General features: G+C 40.5%; 1 protein-coding gene across 2 annotated transcripts; it reads right to left on the reverse strand.

Annotated features, from left to right (window-relative positions):
• Positions 1–27,045, reverse strand: mapkapk2a (MAPK activated protein kinase 2a). 2 transcript variants are annotated; one of them, XM_079186085.1, is made up of 10 exons: positions 26,297–27,045; positions 10,750–10,889; positions 5,359–5,423; positions 4,990–5,069; positions 4,694–4,820; positions 4,492–4,567; positions 4,275–4,399; positions 2,297–2,382; positions 2,120–2,197; positions 1–1,802 (listed from the first exon to the last, which is right to left on the reverse strand). In XM_079186085.1, the coding sequence occupies exons 1-10, from the start codon at positions 26,516–26,518 to the stop codon at positions 1,653–1,655; spliced, it is 1,149 nt and encodes a 382-aa protein (XP_079042211.1). In that variant the 5' UTR covers positions 26,519–27,045; the 3' UTR covers positions 1–1,652. The 2 variants fall into 2 exon arrangements, with proteins under 2 accessions (XP_079042211.1, XP_079042210.1); XM_079186084.1 differs by having other exon boundaries at positions 2,120–2,200.
• Positions 27,046–27,339: the final 294 nt, after the last annotated feature.

Genomic DNA, 27,339 nt, shown 5'->3' on the forward strand with positions numbered 1-27,339 from the left:
TGTGTCTTTTTTAATCCAAAGCTGAAGCAGACAAAAGTACGGCAGGTGGAGCTTAACAGACTCAATGACAGACAGTTCTGTACTTCCACTACAAACAAATAAAAAAAAAAAGTTGTTGAGGGGAGGACAAGAAACAAAAACAAACTGGAGGAACATTGTCAAAAACATTCAATGAACATTTTTACAGTGAGAGATTTGTAGGTGCCATGTGACATGTAAAGTGGATGTGATTTTACAAAGTGAAGTGGACTAAACTGACAAAAATTAAACAATAATTTCCCATGATCCCGTGTGAGTTGGAAGCGTCCTATTGCGTTAAAAATAACATCGGAAAGAAGCCGACCGTCACACCCTGTCCGAGTGTGACGACAGCTTGCTGGTGGTGTTTGTCAGAGTTTCTGCTCTGAGACGAGGAGCAGCTGTCGAGTACGTTCTACTTCCTGTCAATCCTCCAGGAAGTGTGGAGGAGAAATGCGGGAGAACAAATGAGTCCCACTGAGCCTCCCGACAGCTGAGCTGGTGCAACCAACAGTAACTACGTGATCTTTTTAGAGACACACGATCAGAGATGGCCCAGTCTGTCTGAACCATGTGTTCCCTACAGAGTATGCTACCGCTTCCATAAAACACACATCAACGACATCTCTCCAACACATTTGCAAACAGAAATCAACACTAAGGGAAAAGGTCCTCGCAGTACTTCAAGCTGACAAACACATCTGCATAGCATTCACCTGAAATATAATCTGGCAATGTTACAAATTGGGAAACAATTGGTAGGGGTTAAAAGTCATTTGCTGCTTTAGCAACACTCGGTAAGGCCTATGCTAATATGTTCATAAGATCCATGAAAAAATACAGTATCGGTTGGCTCCTACTCTCCTGTGAGCTACATGCGGGAGAAAGGTGGAGCCAGTTTCTGCTCTTAAACGTGGCGACCTTCTCTGCCCTTTAAACTATGTACCTGAAACACAAGCGTAGATTAAGGTAGGAGAGAGGGGCCACAAGAGAGGTGCTCGGTCAGAATGGCACATGGCCCTTGTGAGTGCATATAGGCCTCTGTTTCGACATTCACCAAGACAAACTGAACCTGACAGACACTCCCACTTTACCAGCTAGATCAGGGACAGAGTCCTTACATTCCACTCGTCAGTTCAAAATACATCTGCTCACTTTGCATGTACGTAAAAGAAAACTTCCCTTGCTTTTATTTTTGGGATTTAGCCATTTGATTTAACATTCACGGGTTTGGGGCTAGAGCTAGAAAGGGGCGGCGGGTTGAAGATAGAACTATACTGCTAATGCTAAGGCTTCATGTCCTCCTCCAACATTCAAGCCCCTCCGAGTACACAACCTGATATTAGGGAAAGGAGAGGAGGGAGATCTCACCGATCCCCACTGCTCTCCTTTTCTAGAATTCATAATCTCTTCACTGGTGTACAAACACAGATACACGTCCTCTCTGCCAGAGCAGAGCGGTGGGTTTTGTTAAAATGGTTGAGTAATAAAAACAAACACTCCTACGAAAACATTAGAATTCGCCATGAAAAATAAAACGCTGAGAAAACCCATGCAACGCGACTCGCGTGTCGACAAAATTATTGCTTCCTTTTTACAACCTGTGTCTGTATGTGCATGCGTGTGTGCAACTCTCAGTGGGCAGCAGACTGGGGGTCCGGCGTGGGGTGGCTGGCTTTCTTCCTCCTTTTCGTTAGCAGTGGATTGGTCGATTCCTCGATGGTCTTGATCTTGATTTGCTCGTAGTCGACTCTCATTGTTGCCAAGGCACTGGTCATTTCCTCCTGGAAAATGACAGAAAAAAAAGAAGCTCGTTAGGCCACTTGCTTTGCCCAACCAGAGTCTGCGGTTTTTGGATAAACTTCATATCATCACACGGCCTTCAAGCTTGAGAAGCAGATCATGACTACTGTCCTGACGCTGCCTTCTATTCTTTGACACATAGTTAATGACAGAAAAGATAAAACACCACCAGCTAAACACTAACAAACCAAATCATAGGGACATTTCTGATATAATTGGATGGATTCTTTTATTCATAAAACAATTTAATATTAAAGAACTTGAGCAAAACGGATACAAAGAGAAATAGACATCTAACCTTGACATCCTCCCATGCGTCCTTCTCCTCCTTTAGCACTCGGCTGGTGTGAAGTGGAGTCTGGGGAACCTCCATCGACTGCTTTAGAAAGACACACACAAACACATCTTACTTCACTGGAGAGAGATCAGCCAGAGCCATGGAGCTGAAAAGATGGCGAGTAGAGTTTGTGCTCACATTGATCCACGGATGATTCATGAAGTCGGTGATGGTCATCCTTTGCGTTGGCTCCGTCTTCAGGAGGGTCCTAATCAGTTGTTTTGCTGCAAACGCAAGTATTATTTACATCATTAATAAAGAAAGGAATTAAGACGGAAAAGTCTGAAGTAACACTGTATTTTGAAACCCCAGAATAAAAATAATTAACAAAACAATAAGAGCGCTCCGATCAAGCCACCAATCGTATTCAGACAATATTTGACCTCAAAGGCCGATCAGATGACGCAAAACGTGTCCAATAATTTACTGAACAATGTTAAGAATAGTTCAATAAATAATGCATCACGGTAAATTAAAGTCTTCACATCGCTTTCAGGAATCTGTCATTGGTCCCAAGAATTCTGATCGGAGCCCTTTTTCAAATAGTGCGTAAAATTACAAGCTGACAGACGGACAACATTACCAAAACACAGGTAGAGGCCATTGGCCAAACAAGACTACCGTTATCTACTCTTGTTATATTAGGATTGACTGGCAACTTGTATACATCTCTATACATATACGCATATATATTTTATACTCTAGCACCCAGGGTTCAAATTATCCCATTTTTCTAAATGATGTTCTGTGACTTTGAAAAGAGATACGAGAGCCCAGACTGCATTATGTTCTGGTGACATTCAGATAGCTAATTATTTTATGAACTGTGACTTTGCCTTGCCTGTTCTACTTTCATCTAAACCTGAACTCAGAAATCCCACTGGGAAAAAGACAAGCGCACACATCGGCAGTTAGGATTGTGCTGGTTCACATTACAGTACAACACATCCGCCTTTATATGCTCGTATAACAGCGTTTCCCATTAATAACCAACTTTTTTGCCGTGTCATCACTATTCATATTTATACTGTGTTTATGATTTAATTATTTTCTAGAGCGCAGTCAAAATGTTCCTTCAGTAAAAGTACAAAAGTATTGGCATTAAAATATACTTTAAGTACCAAAAGTACAAGTACTCATAATGCAGGAACATTATAAATAATATATTTAAGGTAGGCCTATATCATTGGATTATAATTATTGATGCATTTATGTGTTCATTTAAATGTTGGTAAGATAGTTTCATCTACTTAATAATTAATTAGGCTATATACTATGTAATAATACATCATAGTTAATTAGTTGATTTATATTTTGTATTCAGAATCTGCCTAACTAGTGACTAACATTGTCAAATAAATGCAGTTAAGTTAAAAGTACAATATTTCTGAGATGTAGTGGACTACAAGTATAAAGTTACATAAAATTGAAATATTCAAGTAAAGTACAAGTACCTCAAACTTGTACTTAAGCTGTGTAGCCTAAATGTACTTGGTTACATTCCACTACGGCTAAAACAAGATCACAAGGACCTTCATAGATACAGCCTCTTATTTCTGCTCTCAAAGTGCGAGAAGCATTTCACTTCAACGTGCACACAGACTTTCCTAGAAGCTCCGAGGTCTTCCCTCTAACGCTGTATATGTATAAACACCCCTTAGTTAGAGGAAGGTATTGGGTTAGTTTACGCCAAATCGTCACGTTAGCTTCTCTTTTCCTTCTAAAGGTTTTGCATTACTCAGGAAATCAAACATCACTTTCAATTATAGTGAATGTGACGGATTGCAAACAGGAGGTGGAACAGCTGCTTCAGTTTCTATTTCTTGATCAGAAAGGACGGCGTGTTTGTCATATTTAGGTTAGATGATTGTTAAAGAACACCTGCAAGAGCTTTGTGGAAAACAGAAGATGGTCATATGATGTTATTTCTGACTTATGTGACAGTTTTTCTTTTCGTCGAGACGAATAAACATATTACTTTTCAGGAGAGATGCATTTGTTTATTAACAAAATAATCCTTCACATAATCTGGTTTTCAGTTAACCCTAACCCTTTAAACCCAATACTTGCAGTGACTTTCTAAATAAACAAAGTGTAAGTATGTATGCTGCCTGACCTTCCTCCGATACGTCGGACCATTCAGGGTTTGGAAACTCATACTGGCCCATCCTGATCCTCTTCTTCATCCCAGGAGAGATGGCTAGACCGTGGTTAGAATAAAAAGGAGGGTATCCACACAACCTGGTCATGGTTTCAAATGAAAACATTAGTTACAGCACAAAGAAAGTAATCCTCTGTGATGAAGGGTTCAGAGATATTGCAAAACAACTTACAGGATATACATAATGACACCCAATGACCACATGTCACATGACTTGTCATATTTCTCTGGGCCAAGAACTTCTGGAGCTGCAGACAGAAAGGAAGGAAAGCGTAAGGGATAAATGGGCGGAGAAATGTAATATCTAGCATTTGTAACTGTATATTAATAAGCGATTGAGTGGAGCGAATGTGCACACAGGAGCCGAGCCTTACCAACATAGTAGGGTGTGTAGCATGGAGTAGCTAAAGAGTTGTGTGAAGTGGTCTCCTTGGCAAAGCCAAAATCTGTGAGTTTGAGCAAGGGATTGGGCCTCTTCGAGGAGTACAGTAAATTCTCTGGCTGCAGGGAGGATTCGGGAAGCAGGCCGGAAAGAACAAAAAACAAGAGTTACGTCTTTAGTTGCTGCCGCTATGAAAGTCATCCTTTAAACTCTTCTCTGAACGCTTTAATTTCTCAGTAAGCAGGAAATTCATTATTAAGCAGTGTGATGATTAGTTGTGATACAAACCTTGACGTCTCGGTGTGCAATGTTGATTGCATGGAGGAACTGAATGGCCTCGCCGATGCTTTTCATGATGTCAGACGCCTCTGTTTACAAGAGAGAGAAAAAACAACAGCTTTTAACAGAGATTAAAAGTGACCGATTGTTGCATTAACCAGCAGACGCACTGGCCATTTATCTCAACACTGTGCCAGTAACGGCACATGTAAAGGACACCGATAAGGGTCGCATGATGTTGTGGATCGTAATCATGAACCTTCCTATTTAGCAAGTGTCAGTGTGTGCAATGTTTATATGTCTGTGTGTGGATGCAGTCGAATACAGCAGTATTGTAAGAAATGCTCCGATTGTTTTAAGTCAAGATAAGTTAATTACCTCTCTCTGTGAAGGCCTGATCTCCTCTGTCCTGGATTCGACTAAAAAGCTCACCACCATCCATGCTGCAAAACAAAAAAAAGTATAGTGAAGGTGAATTCAGGATCTGGCTTTCCCTTGTTGTTGTTGTTGTTGTTTGGGGGGCTAGTAAGCAGATAACATTCTGATGTTCTCATCTCTAACCTCAACCTTGGTTCACATGAAATCCCAAAAGTTGAATAGGTCTAAAAAAAACTCCCTCATGGTTCAACCAGAGCCAACAAGCACACCTTTGCATCGACGGATCCCTGAATCCCGTGTGGCTGCTCTACAGTCGGGTCGGGGAGGAGGGGGGGGGGGGGGGGGGGGGCATTAGTAGGAAGTGACACACTGAAGACAAACTGACCTCAGCAGCATTATTTCTCAAGTAGTGAACTAAAATTAGCAGAGAAAAGCTAAAAATAAAAAATAATTTCTAAATTTGCAACCCTAAACTCCTTTATGATTCAATTCTAAGTCACGCAAGTTACGATTTAGGCCAAAATAACTACGTACCAAAATAACTGCTTGTCATGATGTATGATCTATCATAATTGTGGGATGGCTTTATGAAACACAGCCCAGTCTGATTCAATTCACTTTTCCTCTGACTGGTTTGCTGGTCGAGGTGGTCTGTGGTCTGCCGGTTGACCAGCGTAGGCGATCACACCGTATGAAACCAGCTGAATCATTTCTTCACACAGTTAGTATTATTAGTAATTAACACTCTACACAGCAGGAGCTAAAAAAGACACTTTTCTTAGTGGTGCAGTTCATACCTTTAGTCTATGAATGACTAACACGGCATTAGAATCAACCAGTGACCTGTGAAACGGGTGCACAGGAGTTCACCATTTCACAGTGTCAGCAGGGGCAGATATCCAATTTTTTCACAATTTTGCAATATTCATTAGTACATCAAATCCAGCCCAAAAACTCTATTTGATAAAGTGATGACAAATGACGATAAATCATTTGAGCACAGGAAATTAGATGCGATTAGATGTGATAGCAACTTTCAGGACTTGTCACGATATGTTGAAAGTGTGTGTGTGTGTGTGTGTGTGTGTGTGTGTGTGTGTGTGTGTGTGTGTGTGTGTGTGTGTGTGTGTGTGTGTGTGTGTGTGTGTGTGTGTGTGTGTGTGTAGAGAGAGACATAGAGGGCGTCAACGTCAAAGTGTTTTGGAAATGATAGAACATGGAAAGCACAATTCTACAATGTTGAAGAGGAAGCAGTAAAACAATAATTTCCAAAGCTGTACAGTCATTTGCCATCTGATCCCTTCGTCATCAGTTATTTTGGTGGGAGATTTTTTTTGACATTTTCTTGAAAACATTACCTAGAAAAGAAATGTATATATTTATATTTGAAATGTAACTGTTAGGCCTTAAGTGTATTCTGCTAGGACTGATTGTATTCATGGTAGAGAACGCTACCCATAAAGTATCCTACTTTGAAAATGAACAATACATATTTTTATGATTTGGAAATGTTTGTTGTTATTTGATAGAAGCAGGAATCTCTTTGAAATAGAATGAACTCCCCCTGCCCTAGTGATTGGTCGGGGGCACAGCCATCTTCTCTGTCGTACTGAGCAGGGAGTCATGGTCCTCAACATGCAAACGTGCTCCGTTTCATGCTAGTTCAAGTTGCATTGTTGTAATGTTTAACAAAGCCCACCGTCTCAAAAGGAACACTTTCAAGACTAACAACTGCAGAAAACGTTACTGGTGCAGTCAAATACAAAGCGAATGGTTGTTAACCTGAATTCAATAAGCACGAGTGCGAGAAATCGAACTCGATGCACTTGATAAGTTTCATTTAATCATTTTTTTCAGTATGACTGTGTGAGTTTCAGATGATCCAGGCATGCATGCGTTAACAGGAGAGCAGGACCGGCAGACTCGGAGACGTGGGGCAGCCCTGCTAAACCACAGCGCACTTCTTCATTCTCAAAATCTATCACTCACGTTCACGTTCTGCATGCTGACAAACCGACAGTATCTCATCTCCAGCAAACGCTCACACCGGTCTGAACTTGTGTGGTCAAAAGGTAGCGATGAACTTGAGGTCTCTCGACCACACCCTGTGTTTCTGAAAATGTCTACTGAGGAAGTATGACTTCTCAGCAGAACAGATACTTATTGTCTGTACAAAGAACTAAGAGTGCACATCTTACACCATCACAGCAGAAACCCTGTTACACCCTTACACAGTTTCAGTCTACAGTCTTCACATCTCACGGACGGTGTGAAGACGCCAAAGAGATGTAATCGCTGATAACGATATCATCAGCTGTTTTTCTTTCCAAAAACTTCTCTCAATACTTTGACTTTCCATGCCTGTGTGTGACTCTCACACCCACGCCTCTTTAAAAACAGGTCATAAAATATACTTTCTTTAAAGAAAAACAAGAGTGAACATTGTATTTGTTGGGGACTACTTTCTGCTACAGATGTGGTGAACTATTGAGTATTTGAGTCGCCATGGATGGTGTATGTATATATATATATATATATATGTGATTGGCAATCTAAATAAAATGCCCATATCCATCGCAATGAAGGACCATCACTGAATTTCCTAAATGCTCCAAGATGATTTGACATAGTGACCCTTTACACAACATGGGAAGATACTCAAGAATACTCCATTTCTGCAGCGTCAGAAGGCGAGCAGACTGAGCAGCTCGATCTCACGAGCCTCTTGTGTGTAATATTCAAGGAAATATTGTAGTTTCATCAGAAGAACTAGTTTTCTTTATTGCCGCTTCATGCTGATCGTGTCTTCAGTGAAATTAGTCATCACCTGAAGCATCTTAGCATGTGAATGTGTAGGTAGATGGGACCACTACATCCGCACTGGAGAGTAACCACAGACTTAATTATTGCACGTGTGACAAGTCGAATGGGGGTTTGGTGGTTTGAAAGTGCTGCAAGATGGAAATACAAAAGGCGAGGAAAAAGGTCCCGCGCTCATTTAGAAGAAATGGGCCATTTACTACTAAGATCATACAGATTTACAATAATTTACCTGGCTAAAATGTGCTTAGATCGATGGATAGGGTGAGACGCTCAGGCTCTGTTGAACAGGCCTTCCCAAGTCTGGAAACTGCAATTTCAGATGGAAATTCAACAATACCCAGAATAGTTGATGGAATGTGCAGTTTTTGCAAAACAAGCTCAATCTGTACTGAATGAAATATTTAAATCAAAATGATGCCTGTACATTTATTTGGCGAAATATTAGCCCATTTAAATCACAACTATAAAGCCGTTCTATTATACCAGTGCGGTGTGTGTCTTAATGTACTTAGTTACATTCGAGCAAAATGTTCTTCCCCAGGTGCCCCCTAAAGGGTCCGAGGTCCCACCCACTACCCACTCCTATCAATCCTTAGATGCATCGTGATTCTCTCTTCAAAGATTATGTGTCACTGCAGAAAACTCAATAATCGGAAATGTAAAACTCAATTCTCAACATTATGATCCTCTGTAACAGTTATGATACACCAGGCTGTCCGTTCCTGCCCCTGAACGCAACAGACCTAAAACAAACACGTGCGTCTTGTTTACGTTCTAAACTTGGCTAAATACTAGCGGAGTCTTGGTGAGGGCGGCTGAGCTCGAGCAGCCAAATATGGACCCCCCCCCGCCGCCTCTAAAGCTAGCTTATGAAAGCATTTGGCCTCTTCCTACATCCAAGGGTGACGCAAATCACAAAGTACATTGAAACTTATGTTTTCAGGGACTTGCACCCCTACTCACTCGTTGAGAATCAGGGCTTTTGCGTTATGTTGCACTTTGGAACCAAGACACAGCGTTCCATCTTGATGTTTTTACAGAAATAATGACACTCAAACTCTACAAGAAAACCAAAGCTAAAGCCATGGAACTGTAGAAGGTGGGTAGGATAGAAGTAACAGAATAGGCGAGACATTAGTGGTGTTCGGATCACCCGCCACGGTTCGGCACGGTGCGGATTAATTGTTTTTTTTACAGTGTAAACATCATAGTGTGTTTTACTTCTGCTGTTCCTTTTCAAGTAACAAGTTCCCGAATATCAATGCAAAGTTGCAGTGAACAGATATAAAGCAGTAGTGTGTTCACGTAAACGGAGCGTGTCAAAAGCATTTAACGGTGAAAGTCATGGCGAGCGGAGGCGCGTCAGAAGCTCCCGGCGTCATTTAAGTCGCAAGTTTGGGAGCATTTTGTCTTCCCTGTAACTTAGAATGACGGGATGAGGGTGACGGACATAACAGTTACGTATGTAGGCGTTGTTTAAAAGAGAAAGACATACGACAACAGCAATACATCGGACATGTCCACACATATGAAGAGCCACCATCCCCGGTCTGTCAGCGACGGGGGCCAAGCCACAACAACAACAAGGTGTCATCGCAGCATTTAAGAAACCGTTTGTGGCAGAATCAGACCGGAATAGAGTATTCTTGAATGATTTATTTTCATTTATTTGTTTCAAATTAGACATCTTAAATATTGTGGTTTTCATGTAAGACTATAGCCCAAAGTTCTTTGCTTTCAGAGTTCTTAAATAATGGAAATAAATGGAAAGCAAAGTTATATTTGTCTCCTCCCCTTTTTTTTTGCTGATCCGAAAAATTATCCGAACCGTGAGTTTTGTGCTCCGTTGCACCTCTACTAGACATCCATTGACACAGAATCTCGTGTCCCTGCATTTATAGTTTCACCACATGTTTCAGAGGAAGCATTTTGTATGAGAGCTGGTACAGAATGCTCATTACACAGGATTAGTTGAAGAGAAGTCTATATTATTTATTTGTGAATGGGGGCAGCTGTGATTAATAACCTGCTGAAGTCTTGTGTTGTTAAGGCACAGTTATTTTCTTGTTGGTTCTCTTAGAAATGTTGGGTAAATGTAACCTTCCAGTTGTTCCTAATATTGAATTGATAAAAGAGAATGAAAGTAAATTCATCCGTTTTTTAAATATGATAAATCGGTAGTCGTTTTATAAATGCACTGTAGTCGTCTGACTCCGATACCAGTGTTTCATTAACGAGCTTTATGCCTCACTGTGTGAAAGTGACCTGGATTAGTCTTTACTGAAACATTGCTTTCCTAACTTTGTAGAACACAATGTAACAAATAAATACATCGATATAAATGTACTGACTTGTTATTTATCAAAATAGTGGTAACTAATACCAGATGGGGCTATTGTCCCCAACATCCAATCCAGCTGTTTGAGTCAGTGTTGGCATCGGTGCATCTCTATGACCAACCCAAACGTATCTGCTAAAATGCACTCAAAAGACATTAATGATGATTTTATTCACCACTACACAAGGATAGGTATGTTCGTGTGTATGACACCAAGACTGTGCACTCACCACTCCATGACAATAAGCAGACACTTCCTGCTCTGATAGAGGTTCTCATAGACATCAATGATGCGCACAATGTTGGCACAGGGAGAAGCCCTCCAGTGCAGCTCCACCTCCCTACGGGCCTTGGCACAATCCTGCAGCATCTGGACAGAAGGTCAGAGACAAGGAGGGTGAGGCCGGTAAACATCAAATACAAACAACAGTTATAAAATACACTACACATTAACACTGCTGTTTAACTGCCAAACAGAGAAGGATGTGCAATGTGAAAGAACTTGACCCCCAGAGGGATTAATGAAGTGAAATACATTCTGTGTGTACGAGGTGACATGAAACCAACAGCGGACACACTGGACGATTACATCACATCAACAGTAAACATACAAGACAGAAGTACAGTGCTGCCATCAGCTGGCAGAATGTTGAAAACATGTGGAGGAGTTTTTATCCAATACAGTTTTGTGTGAATGTAGCACCCTCTGTGTGTGTCGCTAGGTCAACACACCGTTCAACAAAAGCACGTGCATTAATAAATAAAGATATTTATTCATTGCTGCTACAGTATAAAATCACCAACAGCAACATGTTAACTCCTCGACACCCTACAGCAGAAAGTCCAGGGAGAAGTTTGGTAATATTTATTTATTTCTGAAACACTGAAGGTATGGTACCTGGCATGACTCCGGTCCGGACAGGTGACATGAAATTCAGTATTGCACTGCTTGGAATTTTTTTGTGGGTATATTGTTTTTTTTGCCATTACGTTCATCACCATAGTGGACAGCCAGCACATAACAAAAGGCTTGGTCACGTTATTAATTCACACCGTTGTTATTTCTGTTAGATATGATTTCAGGAAAGACAATTTCTTTATTCTAAGTAAGAGGTATGATAGTTCAATGTTCTTCTTGCCATAACCCGTATTTGTTGTACTTCATGTTTTGTTGTTTTGGTGAAGCACTTTGAGATGCACTTTGTGTTGGAATGCTGCCTACAAGAGGGAAACCAAACGGTTTTCCCTTTTACTTCATGAGACAAAATGGAATGAGGAAACATGCTCATAACTGAAAGAAAAGAATGTGTGGTCAGAGTCACAAATCATTACAACAATCCTTCACTTCTAGCGAAGACGCAGCAAAGGCAACACAACTAGGATACACAACAATGCTCATGTTCATCAAAGAAAGCATTCAGTATTACTAAGTGTGAGTTTTTAATCTGCACAGGGTCATGTATTATGATAAATAATGCCACAGACACCATCACAGGAAACTCTCTGCATCTTTTACTGTAAAACGACTTTCAGTCAAATATCGGCCTGAACTTTTGAACTTCTATTTTGCATCCAGCAGACATAAAAATGAAACTTTCTATAGTTTTTAAACTACTATCTTACTTTTTCAGTGTGATTTACTAGGCAAGCAGAAAGCAGAGGCCATACTAGGTTTCCTTTGGTAAAGGAAATATCAAATCATAAAAAAATCAATAAAGATAGGGATGAATCACTCATGGTAGATTTTTACTACTTTTCAGTACAGCTGCTCAAAGTATAAGTTGTGAAGAAGAGGCAATATAATGTTGAACTAGAAGACACTGCATATCTCTGCCAGGTGTTTGTTTGATTGACTGAATACAACCCAGAATTGGCAAACCCCGTCTAGACCCCACAGGGCTGTAAAGCGCCATAAAACACACTGCATGCAGTCGATTGGCTCAAAGTCGTTCTATAAAAAATTTCATACAATCTTGCCAAAAACTAAACTGAACTCACTGAGCTGTCTGCCTGCGTGAGTGGCGGCGTTGTACTCAGCAGTGTGTGTGTGTACCGGGAGTTCTATTAGCTGAGAAATCTTTAGTCACCGCCACCAAGAGAGGCCTTTGAACATGCAGCCAAAAATGTCCACCCAAAAATATGATGTAGTTTTCTGAGAGAATGCAAAATTAGCCGTTGACAGACAGAGGCGTGCACGCACACGCACACACGAGTCAAATTGCATAATCCTCCTGGCGGAGATAGTAAATTAGTAAGTAAGCTAGTGTTTGTTGATAGATTTAACTCTACGATATACGATATCACAAGTAAAACTCTAAAATATCCTCGTCAGTCGATGTAAGGAATTCAGCCTTGTAGCTCAGACAATGAACCGTCGTCTGTCTATCTTGTGCTGCATTACATTCCAGCACGGCCCACAGTCACAACACAGCAGTGGGCTTCGTTCCAGCGGGCAATGAGTGCTCGGGGGAGCCAGAGAATCCAGTCTGCTGTCTGGCACACAAAACCGTCAGTGTGTTTACACAAACATTAGAAACCAGGTTAGACAGGAAATCAGACAATACATCGTGATAACCTGGTTACTGCCAAGCTGAAAATCAGTAGTATCAGCAATACGTCTCCCATAGCACCTTCCTTTTGGGAGCTAATATAACAATTAGTGATAAAAGACACAGATTGTATTTGTTCAGTGCGAGTGTCGGAGGGCTGAGGGCACAGTGAGAGGACGGGCAAAGCTGTGGTTGATTGTTAGTAGTCATGTGTTCAGTGGTGGAACACGACTTATTTATACTTTTGGATGCTTCAACTCTAGTTGAACTTTATTTTGAATACAAAGATGTACTGCAGGTGATCTCTCCTTTCATCTTGTTGCCCTGCTGTCACTGCTAGGCTTTCTCTGTCTGAAGTCTTTGTCGTGCACATGCATACATGGAGAACTCCTTTGAAACCTCCACACACAAATCAGCATCCAGGAGCAATCTAAATCAGGTTTTCCTGATTACGGAAACTGTTTGTTTTTTTCCATAACAGGGTATTCCCCAAATCAGGTGTCTGTAGAAAACTGAATGTAACCTGGTTGTGTATGCAAATAAACTGACTGCTCTGGTTTGACTCTTCCCCCTTGCTTTAGCCTATTGTTATATTATGTTCTTACTCCGTCCACTGAAAGCTTTTAATACACTTCAACCAAAAGTGTGTGAACTAAACCCAACTTAGCTGACACCACAAGGTCAAACAATGCTATAAAACGCTCAGTTGTGTGTTTATGTACCGTTTCATTTTAAACAAGCCAAAAGACTGTTATGTTCCTAAATGTGTTTGAATGAAACTAGAACATGAATCAGATTTTGAAACTTTTGTGCACGTAAAAATGACCTTTTGTGAGCCCTTTGATTTACAACCGAATGAAACTCTATAACCACAAACTAGAGACGTTGGCGTTCAGCCAAGGTATGTTGTCAATGAGGGGATTTTTGAGCACTTTCCAGAACAGAAAGTCATCATCCAATTACCAAAGAATGCAATTCTTACAGAAGTGTCCATCCAATCACAGCATGAATTTTTCCATGGTGTTCTAAATCTGTGCAACAAATAAAGTGAGCATGGGAATAGCAATCATTGTACACTTTCACAATAAATAAATACATTTTGATTTATAACTAGAAGGACTTCACACACAGTGCTGAGCTGCATCTCAAATTAATCTTCAGGTTCTTCAGGTCTTCAGATGATGTATTGGCTCCCACGTCTTTGTGGCATATACTAATGACTTTTATCCACCCCATAACATCCCCCGCCCCCCACCCCAAGACCTAAAAATACTTTAGATGTGTCTGCCATAAACTTACTATATTTTCAATACATTAAAATAAAATGGGGAAGTTTGTGGTTTGGACCCAAATCTAATGTTTTATGACAATTATTCCTTTACAAGTGAATCAGATCTCGAAGGCCCATGCCTCACTTTCCTAGCCTTGTCTCATCACAGTGTGGAGGTCAGGCTCGTGACAACTCTAGCTAAGTTTAATATGCTTTATAAACCGGCAACTAAAGGGTCAATTCATTGTTTGTGTCGCTGTCGTATACCAGGTTATAGTTAGAAGAGTTCCCTGCAGGCAGCTCTGTGATTGCTGACTTTCTTGCTGTGCAGGAGTTTGTTTAAGTCCCGACAGTCAGCTGATGAACAGCAGTCTTTTTATTGAAAAAGCCACCACATTCATATTGTCCTTTTGATAACATCCATGTTGGTTTGTGATCATTAACTTTTAGTTTGTTTGCAAAGTGAAACTGAGAACAATCCTCATGTGACTTCATGCCTTTGTTTGTGAATATGTCTGTAAGGGAAGGCCGTGAATAACTGCAACATATAAAATGTCATTTCTGACTTTTAATGTAAACAACCTTAGAAGAAAAAAAAAAGACAAAAAAAAGAGAAACTACCCTGGAAATAGTTACTTATATCCAAATCATAACTCAAGTTTGCCTGTATTGGCATTTTACAAAATAGATAAATTGTTGAAGCAAATGTTTGACGGGTGAGTGACTGTTACCAGGAGGAGTTGGTATGGCGTAGGTTGCTCTACTCTCTGCTTTATCTCAACAGTGAACACAGTTCAACCACCCTTTGGGACAGAACAAACAAGTGTGGCTCTGACTTTCTGCGTCACAGCAGAGTGAAAAACACCCAAACAGACACGCAAAACAGCAGGCACAGGACAGAATCGTTGCACTGGGATCCTTCGACACTTCTTTTATGCATCGGCATAAATTCAAATGACAAAACTGTGCCACAAAATCATGTGGTATTGTAAATGTGATAGTCAGTTTATATGCAGACAATATTGTTTTACTACTGGGACGCAGATCTACTTCCGCTACAATATAAACTGATTTATAAAAGTTTTAACTGAAGGAATGAACAACAGCATTTCCTGCAATAATATATTCTTAAATTCAAAAATAGTTATATATTGCTGTACAAATAGCTCGAATGCGTCTATTGCCAGTTACCTGTTGGTGTGGCCACTACACCAAAGCACTACACCTCATCTGGTTTTGCACTCAAAACTACAGATGTCATGCAGTGTGAACAGACTCCTAAAAATCTGATATGAGCACAATGTCGAACATTCAAAACCCTGATGAATCCAAAGCCTTATTTTAAATAAAATAAATACGTTATTGTTATCTCCACTACCTCATAGGAATCTGGAATCCCAACAAAGTCAACAGCAACACATCGGCTCCATGTGGGGGCAGGCAGCCAGATGAACTCTCTAACATCTCCATGTACAGGAGGAGGGCTCGTACTTTTCCGTTAGCGTTTTGTACATTTGATTTCTTTGACTCGTTCATTTAAGGCCACAAATCAACACACTTACAATAAGTATCGTCTGTTACGAATTGGCTTCCAATGACAACGTTATGCCTTCCACATTGTTGCAAGCCACGACCAGCATTTTAGGTCTTCGCACCAACTGCAACACTGTCTACATCACTTACTAATAAATAATAGTATGTAATGTCATCAGTGGCAGTATGTAATCTATGTGCGGGGCAGTCTTGAGATTCTACATAATTGTTACTCTGGTGTCTAACTGTCAAGAGGAACTAAAAGATAGATCCATGACCTGGAAACAAGAATCATGCATGGAAACTAACATTAGCCCATCTAATTATAGCAGACTTCCCTCCACAAACAAAGACGTTACGCCGTCTTCTTAACACATACGCAATCGTATACATACATAAGAACCCCCCCCCCCACGTCACCTCTCCGCTGGTGTTAGTGTGACTGCATAGCCCCCCATCTGCTGTTGGCTGTTTGACGGTAAACAGTGAAGGTTATGGAGAAAGAGGGCGATGAGGGGGGCAGATGGGCACACAATACACTTCCTCAAGCCAACACAAAAGCCCCCGAGCTCGGGGCAGGACAGTGGGAGGTGGGATGGGGGGGGGGGGGGGGGGGGGGGGTACGCTGAAGGAGCACCCATCCTCCACCTGCCGCGCGTCAAAAACCAAGGAAAAGTCCAGGGTTGATGTGGTGAAAATATCACACAGACGGTGATGGGGCTGTAGAGTAGAGATTATTGAGGGGTAACAAGTTAAGCTTGGCTCAATCAAAAAAAAAAAGCCTCTTAACCTGACAAAACAATATAGCAGAAGTGGTGTCTTTGTCTGTGTGTGTGCTCAGTGAAGCAGCATGTTTGTGTGTCAATAGGACATGATCTGGCTAAAGACACCTGCTTTGCCTCACAGGACCATCAGATATCCATGTGTGTGCACACTAGTATTAATAATGTATTGTGTGTGTGTGTAATGCACTGTTTTATGTGGTTGCAAAAGGGAACTATCTTATGTTGTTCACAGTAAACAGCGTGCTGCTGTGTAGACGTGTCGCTAGAGCTGGCGTAATTGCATATAAAGACAATTCAAAGAGAGTGGACAGAAATAGGAATGAATTTACCCACGGCAAAACAAAATAGGTTTAATGAAAAACCTCTTCAAGAGACTGGGGGAAAATAAAGTATTTAAGTTCCTGATCAGTCAGTCTTAGCTGGCACAACACAAACTGTTAGACTAATGTCTGTACAGTCCAGCTGTCAATCAAGTCACTTCCGCATGGTAAACATATTTGTTTCATTCTGTTTGAACAGACACAATCTTCATGTTGCTTGAAACTGCTGCATGTTTTGAAGGTATCACAAGTCAGATTGAAGCGCTACCAGTTCTGTGAGGAATGGTCATGTTTCCTCTCAAGACAGACAGCTATGCTTGCAGGTGAGTATTTTTAGCCAGCAGGTGTCCCTGTACACAACACACATTCATAAAAAAAATGAGCGGCTGACAAAAGGGGGAGGAAGTGAGAGAGAACGACATCTGTATGACACACAGAAACAGCTGTCTCACTTCCTGATACAGGCTGGAAGACCTGCATGGAAACAAAGAAGGAGAGGAGTGTTTTAAGAGGAACAGCGGGGTTGCGAGAGCCAAAAGGCAGACGGGGATAATGAACAGATAAGTGTCACTAAATAAGTACAGACTGAAGGCGTTTGGCATGTTTTTCGACAGCTTCTACCTCTATTCGTCCCTTTGAACCGGCTTCGCTAACTCCTCCCCTCTGACACCTCATGATTCATGCTGTGAATCCCCAGAAGTACCAAATGCAACCGCGTCACTGCATGAATACAAATGGACCGGTGTGTTATCACCTGATTTTAAATGGGGGAATTCATGCCGTCAGCCGGTGATGTGTCCCTTTGTCAAGTTGTGTGTGTGTGCGTGTGTGTGTGTGTGTGTGTGCGAGTATGTTTTCAGAAAGACTACATAAAAACTAGAAAAACTTCAGGAAGTTACTGATCAGTTTTTGTTCTGATTAAACTAAATACATGTAACATGGTAATACGTGAGCTTTAGAGTTGCAGATTTCGTTACCTTTTCAGAGGCTTCCTGTTTCTACCTGTCTTTATGCTAAGCTAACCAGCTGCTGGCTCAGCTAAATATTTGCCATGCAGATATAAGTGTGATATCCGGCTTGTCTCATCTAACCAGGGAATGAAATTACCACCTGCCAAACAGAGTCAATATTTGCATTGGCACGGGAGTAAAAAATTCAGGTCACCCGCAAACATTCGCAGTTTACTTTTACTAAAAATATTTATATATTTTGTATTATTTCAGAAGTGGCAGGATAAATACATGCATTAGAAATGTTCAATGATCTGCCACAGTGACGGGCGAGGACAAAACCTAATTTCAAACCCTGAATGTAAATCTCGACAAGAAAGCAAGTAAGCTTATTTCCCTTTTCCTTTATTATAAAAACAAATGTCCCTTTGTCTTTTCCATTATGTTAGAATCTAAAGACACCACCATTAAAACAAATGAATAAACGAGGATCAACATAAAATTAATCTATGACCATTTTAAATTGAAAAATTAGGACTTGCTTGTTCTTCTATGCACCAAAAACAAATTGGGCTTCAAGTGAGTGTTTTTAGGTATTTTGGCTAATATTCATAGCAGAGCAACAGAGCGCACATGTTGCAAGTTGAATGAATGAACTCTGGAAGAGAGAAAAACATTCACTTCCCTTTACCGTTAACACTATTCAACCATTTCGCTTCCTTATTAGGAACTGATTATAAAACCCAAGCAGAACAAAATACAAACACAAAGAAGAAGTCCAGCATCAATACAATTATGAACAGAAAGTTGTGTCTGTTGAGAGCTTATTAAGGAAGTATCCACGACCATTCATAAAGAAGTGCTGTTTCAGTATGACAGAGTGCTGCATCAGCCTGGAAATGACTATGTATCACCGATATGAATTCTGGTTCCATCTATCACCACTACAATACCACATCCTTCCAAATAACCCTCCTCTACAGACAGGGAGGCAGCAGAGAGACAGTTCACAGCGTGGGGGTTGGTTGGTGGATCCTGCGACTAATCACAGGCGATGTAAAAATGCAAACCAGTAAATCATATTATGTCAAAAGGAGCTTACAACACCAAGATCAATGTTTACCAAAAAAAGCTTTTCCTTCAGCTAATCTGTTTGTTTGTGAGAAAATGTCAAACTAATATTTTCACAATAATCTGAAAGGAGAAAAAGGATCTTATGGCATTGAAGGATTGGTCATAGTTTTAACATAACAATGTCAAACGATACAGACTTAGGCTACAGCCTAGTTCACGTACACTGAGTAATATAGTAGTCTTCAATAATGAAAGGCTGTGCTTCGTACTTAAGATCTTCCTCCATAAACTCAGAAAAACGTATTTTTCAGACTGCGCTCTCTCTCTCTCCTATAAAATGAACACTTACACATAAACGTTTACTAGATTATGCTAGCTCTGCTGTTGGCTGAAGTCCCTGTCGTACTAGAGTAAATGTATGCTTTTGTTCCTTTACCATTTGTGTGTGGACTTCACAATAGTTGTGCAGAACAAAATAACCTTTCATAAGGAAAGCAAAGTCCTCGATCGATAATCAAGGCTGTTGCTTGTGATAGAGACGTGACGAATCAGGGAAGGACACGTCGTGACTGCTAAGAACCAATCAAGTAGCGAACGCGGATGTCTATGTCATCGTGCCCAAACGTATTCGTTTTAACGGCCTTCCGCACTAGGAGGTAACCCCAGAGTTTTCTAACTTATCCGTCCTCGGGAGTTTCTCAAACTCTAAAACTCCGGTGCAGTGTGGACGCTGAGTGTAAACCTAGCAAAAGAAATGTGTTTTAAAAGGGAAACGTAGTAATGTGGACATGGCCTTAAACACCACAGGCTGCAGTTCCGATCACTTTACTTATAACCGAGTTAGAAGTAAATGGAGTTATGTTATTTTTGCAGTGCTTGGAAATGTAACCCTCCAGTTGACACATCTCTTCTATTTGTTACTAATGTTAAATTAATAAGAGATAATGGAAGTTTTGTTAATTATGAATCATTACAAATATGCAGTGTTTTTTTAAGTAGATAGTCACAGTGAGAGAGAAAATATAATCACATCAAAGGCCTCTGAATCAAAAGGTGCCTAGAGATGAACTAACCCTAACAGCCAGTATGTCTCACCAGAAGACCTCCACTGGACACACATCTGTGGCAAAGAACAAGCTAAACCACACCAACATAGAATCCCCAAAAAGACATGGGAAATGATCTCGGACTGCAGCTAATGATTATTTACATTATTGAGTAATTAACTGAATATTTTCTGGATGAATCTCTGTCGGTAAGATATCAGAAAACAGCAAAATCCGGAGATATTCAGTTTAATATTATACGTGATAAAGAAAAGCATCAATCCTCATGTTGCAACCATCTCAAAAATGACTTGAAAAACAGAAGATACTTTTTATGCTTTGAAATACTGAAGCATTAAAGTAATAAGGAGTAGGATCCTTTTTCAAAAGTACTAAATGTTGTTCCTATCGTCCTCAATAGTGGAATGTAAAGACCATATTTGTATTGTATTAACTGCCACTATTGCTAATATCTTCCCCAGCAGCTTTTACATCTAAACACACGAAAACGAGACAACGGCATTATGTAATAACATAGAGTGAGAAATTGAACATTTCTTGTGAGAGTGTAATTGTGAGAATAGCAGAGATGACCTAAAATATGACATAAAATATGACATAAATAGTGATGATAAAAGTGGAATAATGAGTAGTTAGTCTCTGGCGTCTTAGAGATGCCTCTCTCATAAGGGTACAGTTAGACAGACGGGGCAGAGACATAACTCAAAGAGAACCTCTTCCTTCCTCTCCTCCTCCCTCCTTTTCCTTCCTCTCTCTCTCTCTCTCTCTCTCACCGTCTCATGATTGAAGCTCGGGCCTGGCTTTTCCATTCTGCGTTAACCTTTAATCCGACATGCACAAACGTGTCAATGCTGGATTCAGAAGGATTCATGTTGTGTGGACGGTGGCTTTCACTAGAAGGACATTTGTTAAAGCACAGCATTTGGACAAAGTCTGGATTATTTTGTTCCACAGCAGGCCAAGAGAAACTTTCAGAAATCCAAACCTATGAAAGAAGAAAAAGCTTCCATTTGAACTGGCGAATGTTTCCACTTCCCCTTTTTTCTTAACCAACCCTGAGCAGGTGTGTTTATTCACCACAGTGACTTCCACATATTTCAAAATTTCAGGAAGAGCGACTTTAACAGCTCACAAAATGTGGCTGAAACATTTAGTCATTCCGTCTGTGATTACATCACTGTAACGACATTTCACTGAGTTCCTTTCCGGATACAGCATAACTTGGCGTAAAGACTAGAATTTGTTTTTCAAAACTTCTTGTAGGCCATCACTATAACTATTTTTTACTTTTTCTAATCCACAATCACAGCTCAATCAGTTAAAATTAAATCAATCAGGAGTTGCCGACATTACGGTCTTTGCGAGGCTGTTGGAATTACATAAGTGTTGAGCTGAGATTCTTGTGGATCCAATGAGTCCATCTGTGATGACGTCAGTCCTCATAGTACCATCTCACAGAGTGAGACCGTCACCGTTGACCTGTTGTAACCTCTACGATAATCACAACCTCATGAAACTTTATACCACAAACTACAGACCGAGTCCATTCAGAGGAGGTACGTCTTTCTCTGGTATATTCACACGAAGGGGGTTTATGTGCAGTTTCCGTGACTTATGAAACTCAAGTGAGCACCAGAATGGCCGTTATATACTTTGATCATAATGTTCTCAGCTTTCACAATAGATTTAAATGAATTCCTTTATTCATATTTATTCCTGATTTAAAAAGACAAAAAAACGGGTCATTGTGGGTCTATGAGGTTAAGCACTAAAATAAAACATTTCTGGAACTTCTCTTTTTAGTAAAAAATCATTTATCAGTGATACACAAAAAATGTGTTGCATTGCATGTTGATTAAGTGATGTTCCTAAATGTTGTGCTGGTGCTCCTTACATTTGTATTGAGGAGTACCAGTGCTCCTAGTGGACAAGTTATTCTGGAACCATGTATGCTTTAAGAGAGAAAGCAAGAGAGACGGATCGTTTAATGTAATACATAATAAGGAATTAAGCTGCCAATTTATAGGACTGAATGGCCCAATGTATTCTCTAACTTCCTCAAACCAACATTTGTTTGCACTAAAAATGACAGCCTCTACATGTATTGCAATGAGACCACTGCATTGGTACAGTGTTGGGTCTAGACAACAAGGGTTTTCACAAAAGAAAAAATGCCGCACTGTCTGGCAAAAAAGTTGACCACACATACTGCTCAACTTTTGCCACAAAACAATGCAATGTTATCCAGTAACACAGTGCAGATTCACGTAGAATGCCTTATAATGTGAACTGCATCATTTTACTGTTTACCTCACAAAGATTGGAACAAAAATGATTACCCATGATACAAATGGTCAAAAGTTGTAGAATTGTGTTATCTGGTAAGCCAACAAACTACTAGATGTACATTTCAAACAGATCTTTGTGAAATAATGTCCCTTTCTTACCCCTATACTGTAGCTACAAGGCCACACAATCACAGCCCTCTGCATCTTTTTAACACAGTGCTGTTTTGGGTCTGATTGCTCTCAATAACTTGGTTTCTTGTGTGCATGTAAATGTAGTCGCTGTAAGACAATAGCGGCAGATGCCTCCCAGCCTTAAGAGAGACCGACCAATCAACGCAGAAGGGCAAACAACAAACAAAGTCAAAAGGTATTGATTCTCTGCGACAGGTCATAATGCGTTACAAGTTAAAGAAAAGTGCATTTCTAGGACTTCCAAGACTTTAGGTTCTCCGCTTCTCTTCCACGGTCTCTCTCCAATAAACAGAGTTAGAAATGATTCCGCTGCACCGTGTGCACAAAACGTGGTTCAAGAGACAGGTAAAAGTTGTACAAGGTGATGTCACCCTAAGCCAGTGTGGTTGATTGCTGATCCTGGCGTCTACTGCGAACCTAATGAATTCAATAGATGAGATGGGGCTGACTCAGCAAACATCAGCAAAAGGAACAACAAGGGCATCAGCTCATTGAGTGGAGGCATCAATCGCGTTGGTTAAAGTCCGTCTTAAAACAGCATGAGAAGATATTAGTGAATGTAGCATATTACATATTAGAGAGAGCTCACAGATGACAGCTGTCCATAACCTTAAACACTACATTTTTTACCACCAACATTATTTTGTGCCGTTGTATTTCTAGTAACTCTCATGTAGATCTAACACATTGTGGCTGCTGCTTCCCTCTCAAGATGGGATTTGTGTTGTTTTTATAGCATCTTTTCTCTCTTTTGTCTTCTCTACTTCAGCTAAGCGTGTATTTTTAATACAATTTTAGCTTTTTTTGCTATTTCTAATCAGCTTTTTCATGCAACAAATCCCAAAGCACAGGAAACAGTTGTATAGAAACACACTAGAGAATGACTGAGAATAGCAGTTGAGCCGCACTGCTCTCCTGTGAGTAGAAATTAAAATCTATTTTGCCCGGGCAATGTCAACTCGTAATACCGTAGTTATATAAACTCATCATCATTGTCAACACCTAATTCTGGCTTATACCTAAAACTGAGTTGAATATGTATAATAAGATTGTCAACACTACACAATCAGTTGCACAAATACTGAGAACATAACTTTGTACACAGCTTTGCTCTACAATAGTTAGTGACACAATGGTTTGTGTCAAGAATTAATATTTCTATTTTTGTACCAGTTAGCACCTACTTTAAAACAATCTGAGCTTTATTTTGAAATCACAGCTCTGTCTTTCAGATTTTTAGTTGTACGACATTTTCCAGATGTTCTGAGTACAGTGGTGAACCCACTGGGGATTCTATCAGTGGAGGAAATAATGCCACTGAAACTCTGTACATTTAAATCCTTATAATGTATTGTGATAATTTGGCCGAGATATTACTACCATAAAACCATTACATCGCCCACATGTGCACTCTTACTCTACATTAATATCTCTCTCTCTTTTCAGAGTCAATGCTGTTTAAACTTTGGTATCCTAGAATTATCAGTGTCAAACCCACGTCAGGAGGGTCATGGTCGACCTATTCAGGTCGTAGGGTTGCACAATTTATGGAATATTAATCGCGATCACGATTTGGGCGTCCCACAATGAAATGAACATAATCAAAAGGAGACATTGACATTTAAAATGTGTGCTCCGCTCATAGAAATCTAAGCTGCATATTATACCAAGGGCCTAAACTAACCAGCCGGCAAACGAGAGGTTTTGGCTGCACACGCACCCTACAGCTGCTCTCAAAGTGCATAAGATCAATGCATTTCACTTACAAATGTGACCTACACAATTTTGGGTGAATACTCCTGCATTTATTCATATCGCAATATTTATATTGCAAAAATAATATCTATTGCAATGTCTCTACTCTGTTAATTTAATGTGAAAGTGCAATACACAATATGTTATCCCTTAAATCAATGAACAGTTGTGACTATGTTGTGACTGTGCTTTCAGTGATCGCTCACTGTGTTATTAGGAAACAGGTGGATGATTGGGAAAAGGTTTAGAAAGGTTTTACTATGTTCTAATGTGGCCTTAGCGAGTCCCGTCATTTGAGCTGAACTGAATATGAGAAAGTTTTAGGTTTTTGAGGCGAGCTGCAAAGGATTTGGAGAGACGTGTCTGGATGTTTGATTGCGTGCCTGACAAAGACCCTCAGGGTCACACTATTGCGTCATTCAATGTCTGGGCGCTTACAGTCGCTAACAATTCAGTGAGCTGTACCAAACTTTGGTTGGAGGGCAACAACAAAAGCTCTATTCAGGTGCAATATCCATGTCGATCTGAAACTATAACATGACGTCTCAATTGATAAACATCTTCAACTGTAACTTTCTACAGGCTTAAACAGACAACATACAACACACCACGACATGACATCCAACAGGTTTGAGCAAGATCGCGTGTGCATGTCATGTTTAATACACACACACACACACACACACACACACACACACACACACACACACACACACACACACACACACACACACACACACACACACACACACACACACACACACACACACACACACACACACACACACACTCTCGAGTGCAAAACGCTGTGACCCGATTATTGAGACCGTTTGAATCACCACACAGGATGTTCCCAGGCTGTGATTAATTTTGTGCAAAACCTATTCGGAAAAAGTTTTATACTCGATTCCTTCTAATAATAAACAACTGATTTGGCCTGCAGTAATAAATAGCTTCGGTGGGTCTCGTTTCAGTCCCGCTTGTGTGGATAGCTGTTGGGACTTTTGTCCTTTATCAATCATTGACCGATACAGAACGTGATCTCTAGATCCTGACACCGCAGAGTCACTTTACAGCCCGCCCTGAGGTTTTTATCATTTACAGGACAGTTTAAATCCAGAGAACAATCAGAGGGCGAAAACTACCAACAAATATATGCTTATCACGGTGTTATCTCATCACACTAAATGGTGGATGATTCGCAAAACAATAACAAATGCACGGGTTGAGAAATGGTGTCATGTAGCATATAGCCTGTCCAGCAATGTGCTCTGAGCTCTACTGTAACAACCAACTTGTTATGGGGCAGCACATCACAGGGTACCCGTTATAAAAGAATTAGTTGTTCACATATGAAATACACCAGTATCTTTGTCTTCACTTAAAAAAAAAATGAGAAACCCCTTTATCCAATATGAGGCATTTCAATCACGGATCACCTGCTAATAACTGATCAGCAAACATCTGGTTGATTTTTAGGTAGAGTAATGATGAACAATGTATAAGATGGATAGAACAATACTATCACGACCCTCACAAGGCCATAAAAACAAACTTTATCTGCTAATTATTTTGTCAGCTAATCTCTTTAACAGTCAGTCTATAAAACGTCAATACATTTTAAATCACATTTTCCAGGAACTGTTGGTGATGTATTCAGGTTGCCAGTTGTCAACAGTACACAAAATGTCATTCATTTGAAAAACTAGCAAATATTCACATTAAAAGAGGCAAGTTGACTGTTTTGCCATTTTATCGATCAAAATTGTTGCCAAGAAATCTTCTGTCAATCAAAGAAAGGACTAATCCTTCCAGGTATTTGTTTTTGTTATAAACCTGAGTTGGAATAGTTTGTATAAAATCCACATTTGAACACAACACTTCCTGTGTTTCTTCTAAGGTATTCAGATCTCCTGTCTGTGCCTCAGGTCTACACAGATCTAACATTCTTCCTCTTCTGGACAAGTTTCTTTCCCCCCCAAAGTATGACCTACCTTCAGCGCATACTTGTCTCCAGTCTTCTTCTGGAAGATTTCCAGCACCTTGCCATTGATGCCCAGACCCAGCACCTGGCTGGTCACCTTGTAGTCGTCTGTTATGGCGTTCTTCTTGATCTGTAAGGAGGGTCTCGCGTGGAAGGGGAGGAACTGGCCCGTGGTGTTCTGCTGGCCCGACGGGTTGGGAAACAGTGGCTGGTTCTGTGCGTTGGACAGCATGCTTTTTGGTTTGGGCAGAGAAGACGGGACAACAGCCACCTCTCTATAAAACACTTGTCTTTTTCTTCTTCTTCTTTAAAATGCAGACCCGAGTCTTCTTCCTGGGTTAGCTGGCCTCTGACACAAATGTTCACGGTGTAACGTTAGCAGCCAGGCCCGAGAAATAACCGGCAGAAGTTCGGACGTTACAAAGTCACTTAGGTTAGCCGATAAAATGCTAAATTAGCTAGCTGTTAGCATGCTAGCTTGATCCTATTCTTGACCTGTGATTCTCGGCTAACAACTCAGCTATCAGTTAGCTTATCCATCTCTGGCGGTTTCCGCCGTTCCACCGGTTCCTCAAAAGAAGCACTTCGGGAACTTTTCTTAAAAACGTCCCATAAATCGTCCACGAGGCTGAATTTTCAAAATTAGTAACGTAAAAAGCTCGCGAGTGAAGTTATAAAAAAAAAAAAAAAGCCAACAATAACACTCAACGGAAGACAAGACAACAGCGGGGTAAAAGTCCGACACCAGTAGCACGCCAAACACACTTCACTTTCAGACGGACAGACACACAGCCGGAGCAGGTTTTACTGCTGACGTCATGGCCGGGGCTTTTTTTTCTTCTTCTGCGCTTAAAGGAGAAGTACGACAAGGAAGCGACGGAGTGTTTATATAAGAGAGCAGCAGACGGACTGTAGAGCACAAGGAAAGGAGACACAAGACAGGGCTAGATACAATTTAAAAGTTATGACCTGATTACTGCAAATCAGCCAAAAGTAACCATATATAATGTATTAGTTATTGTGGATTTCTTTTACTTATTTAATATTCTTTAC

This window comes from Pholis gunnellus (assembly GCF_910591455.1).
Source record: "Pholis gunnellus genome assembly, chromosome: 3".
NCBI classification, from domain to species: domain Eukaryota; kingdom Metazoa; phylum Chordata; class Actinopteri; order Perciformes; family Pholidae; genus Pholis; species Pholis gunnellus.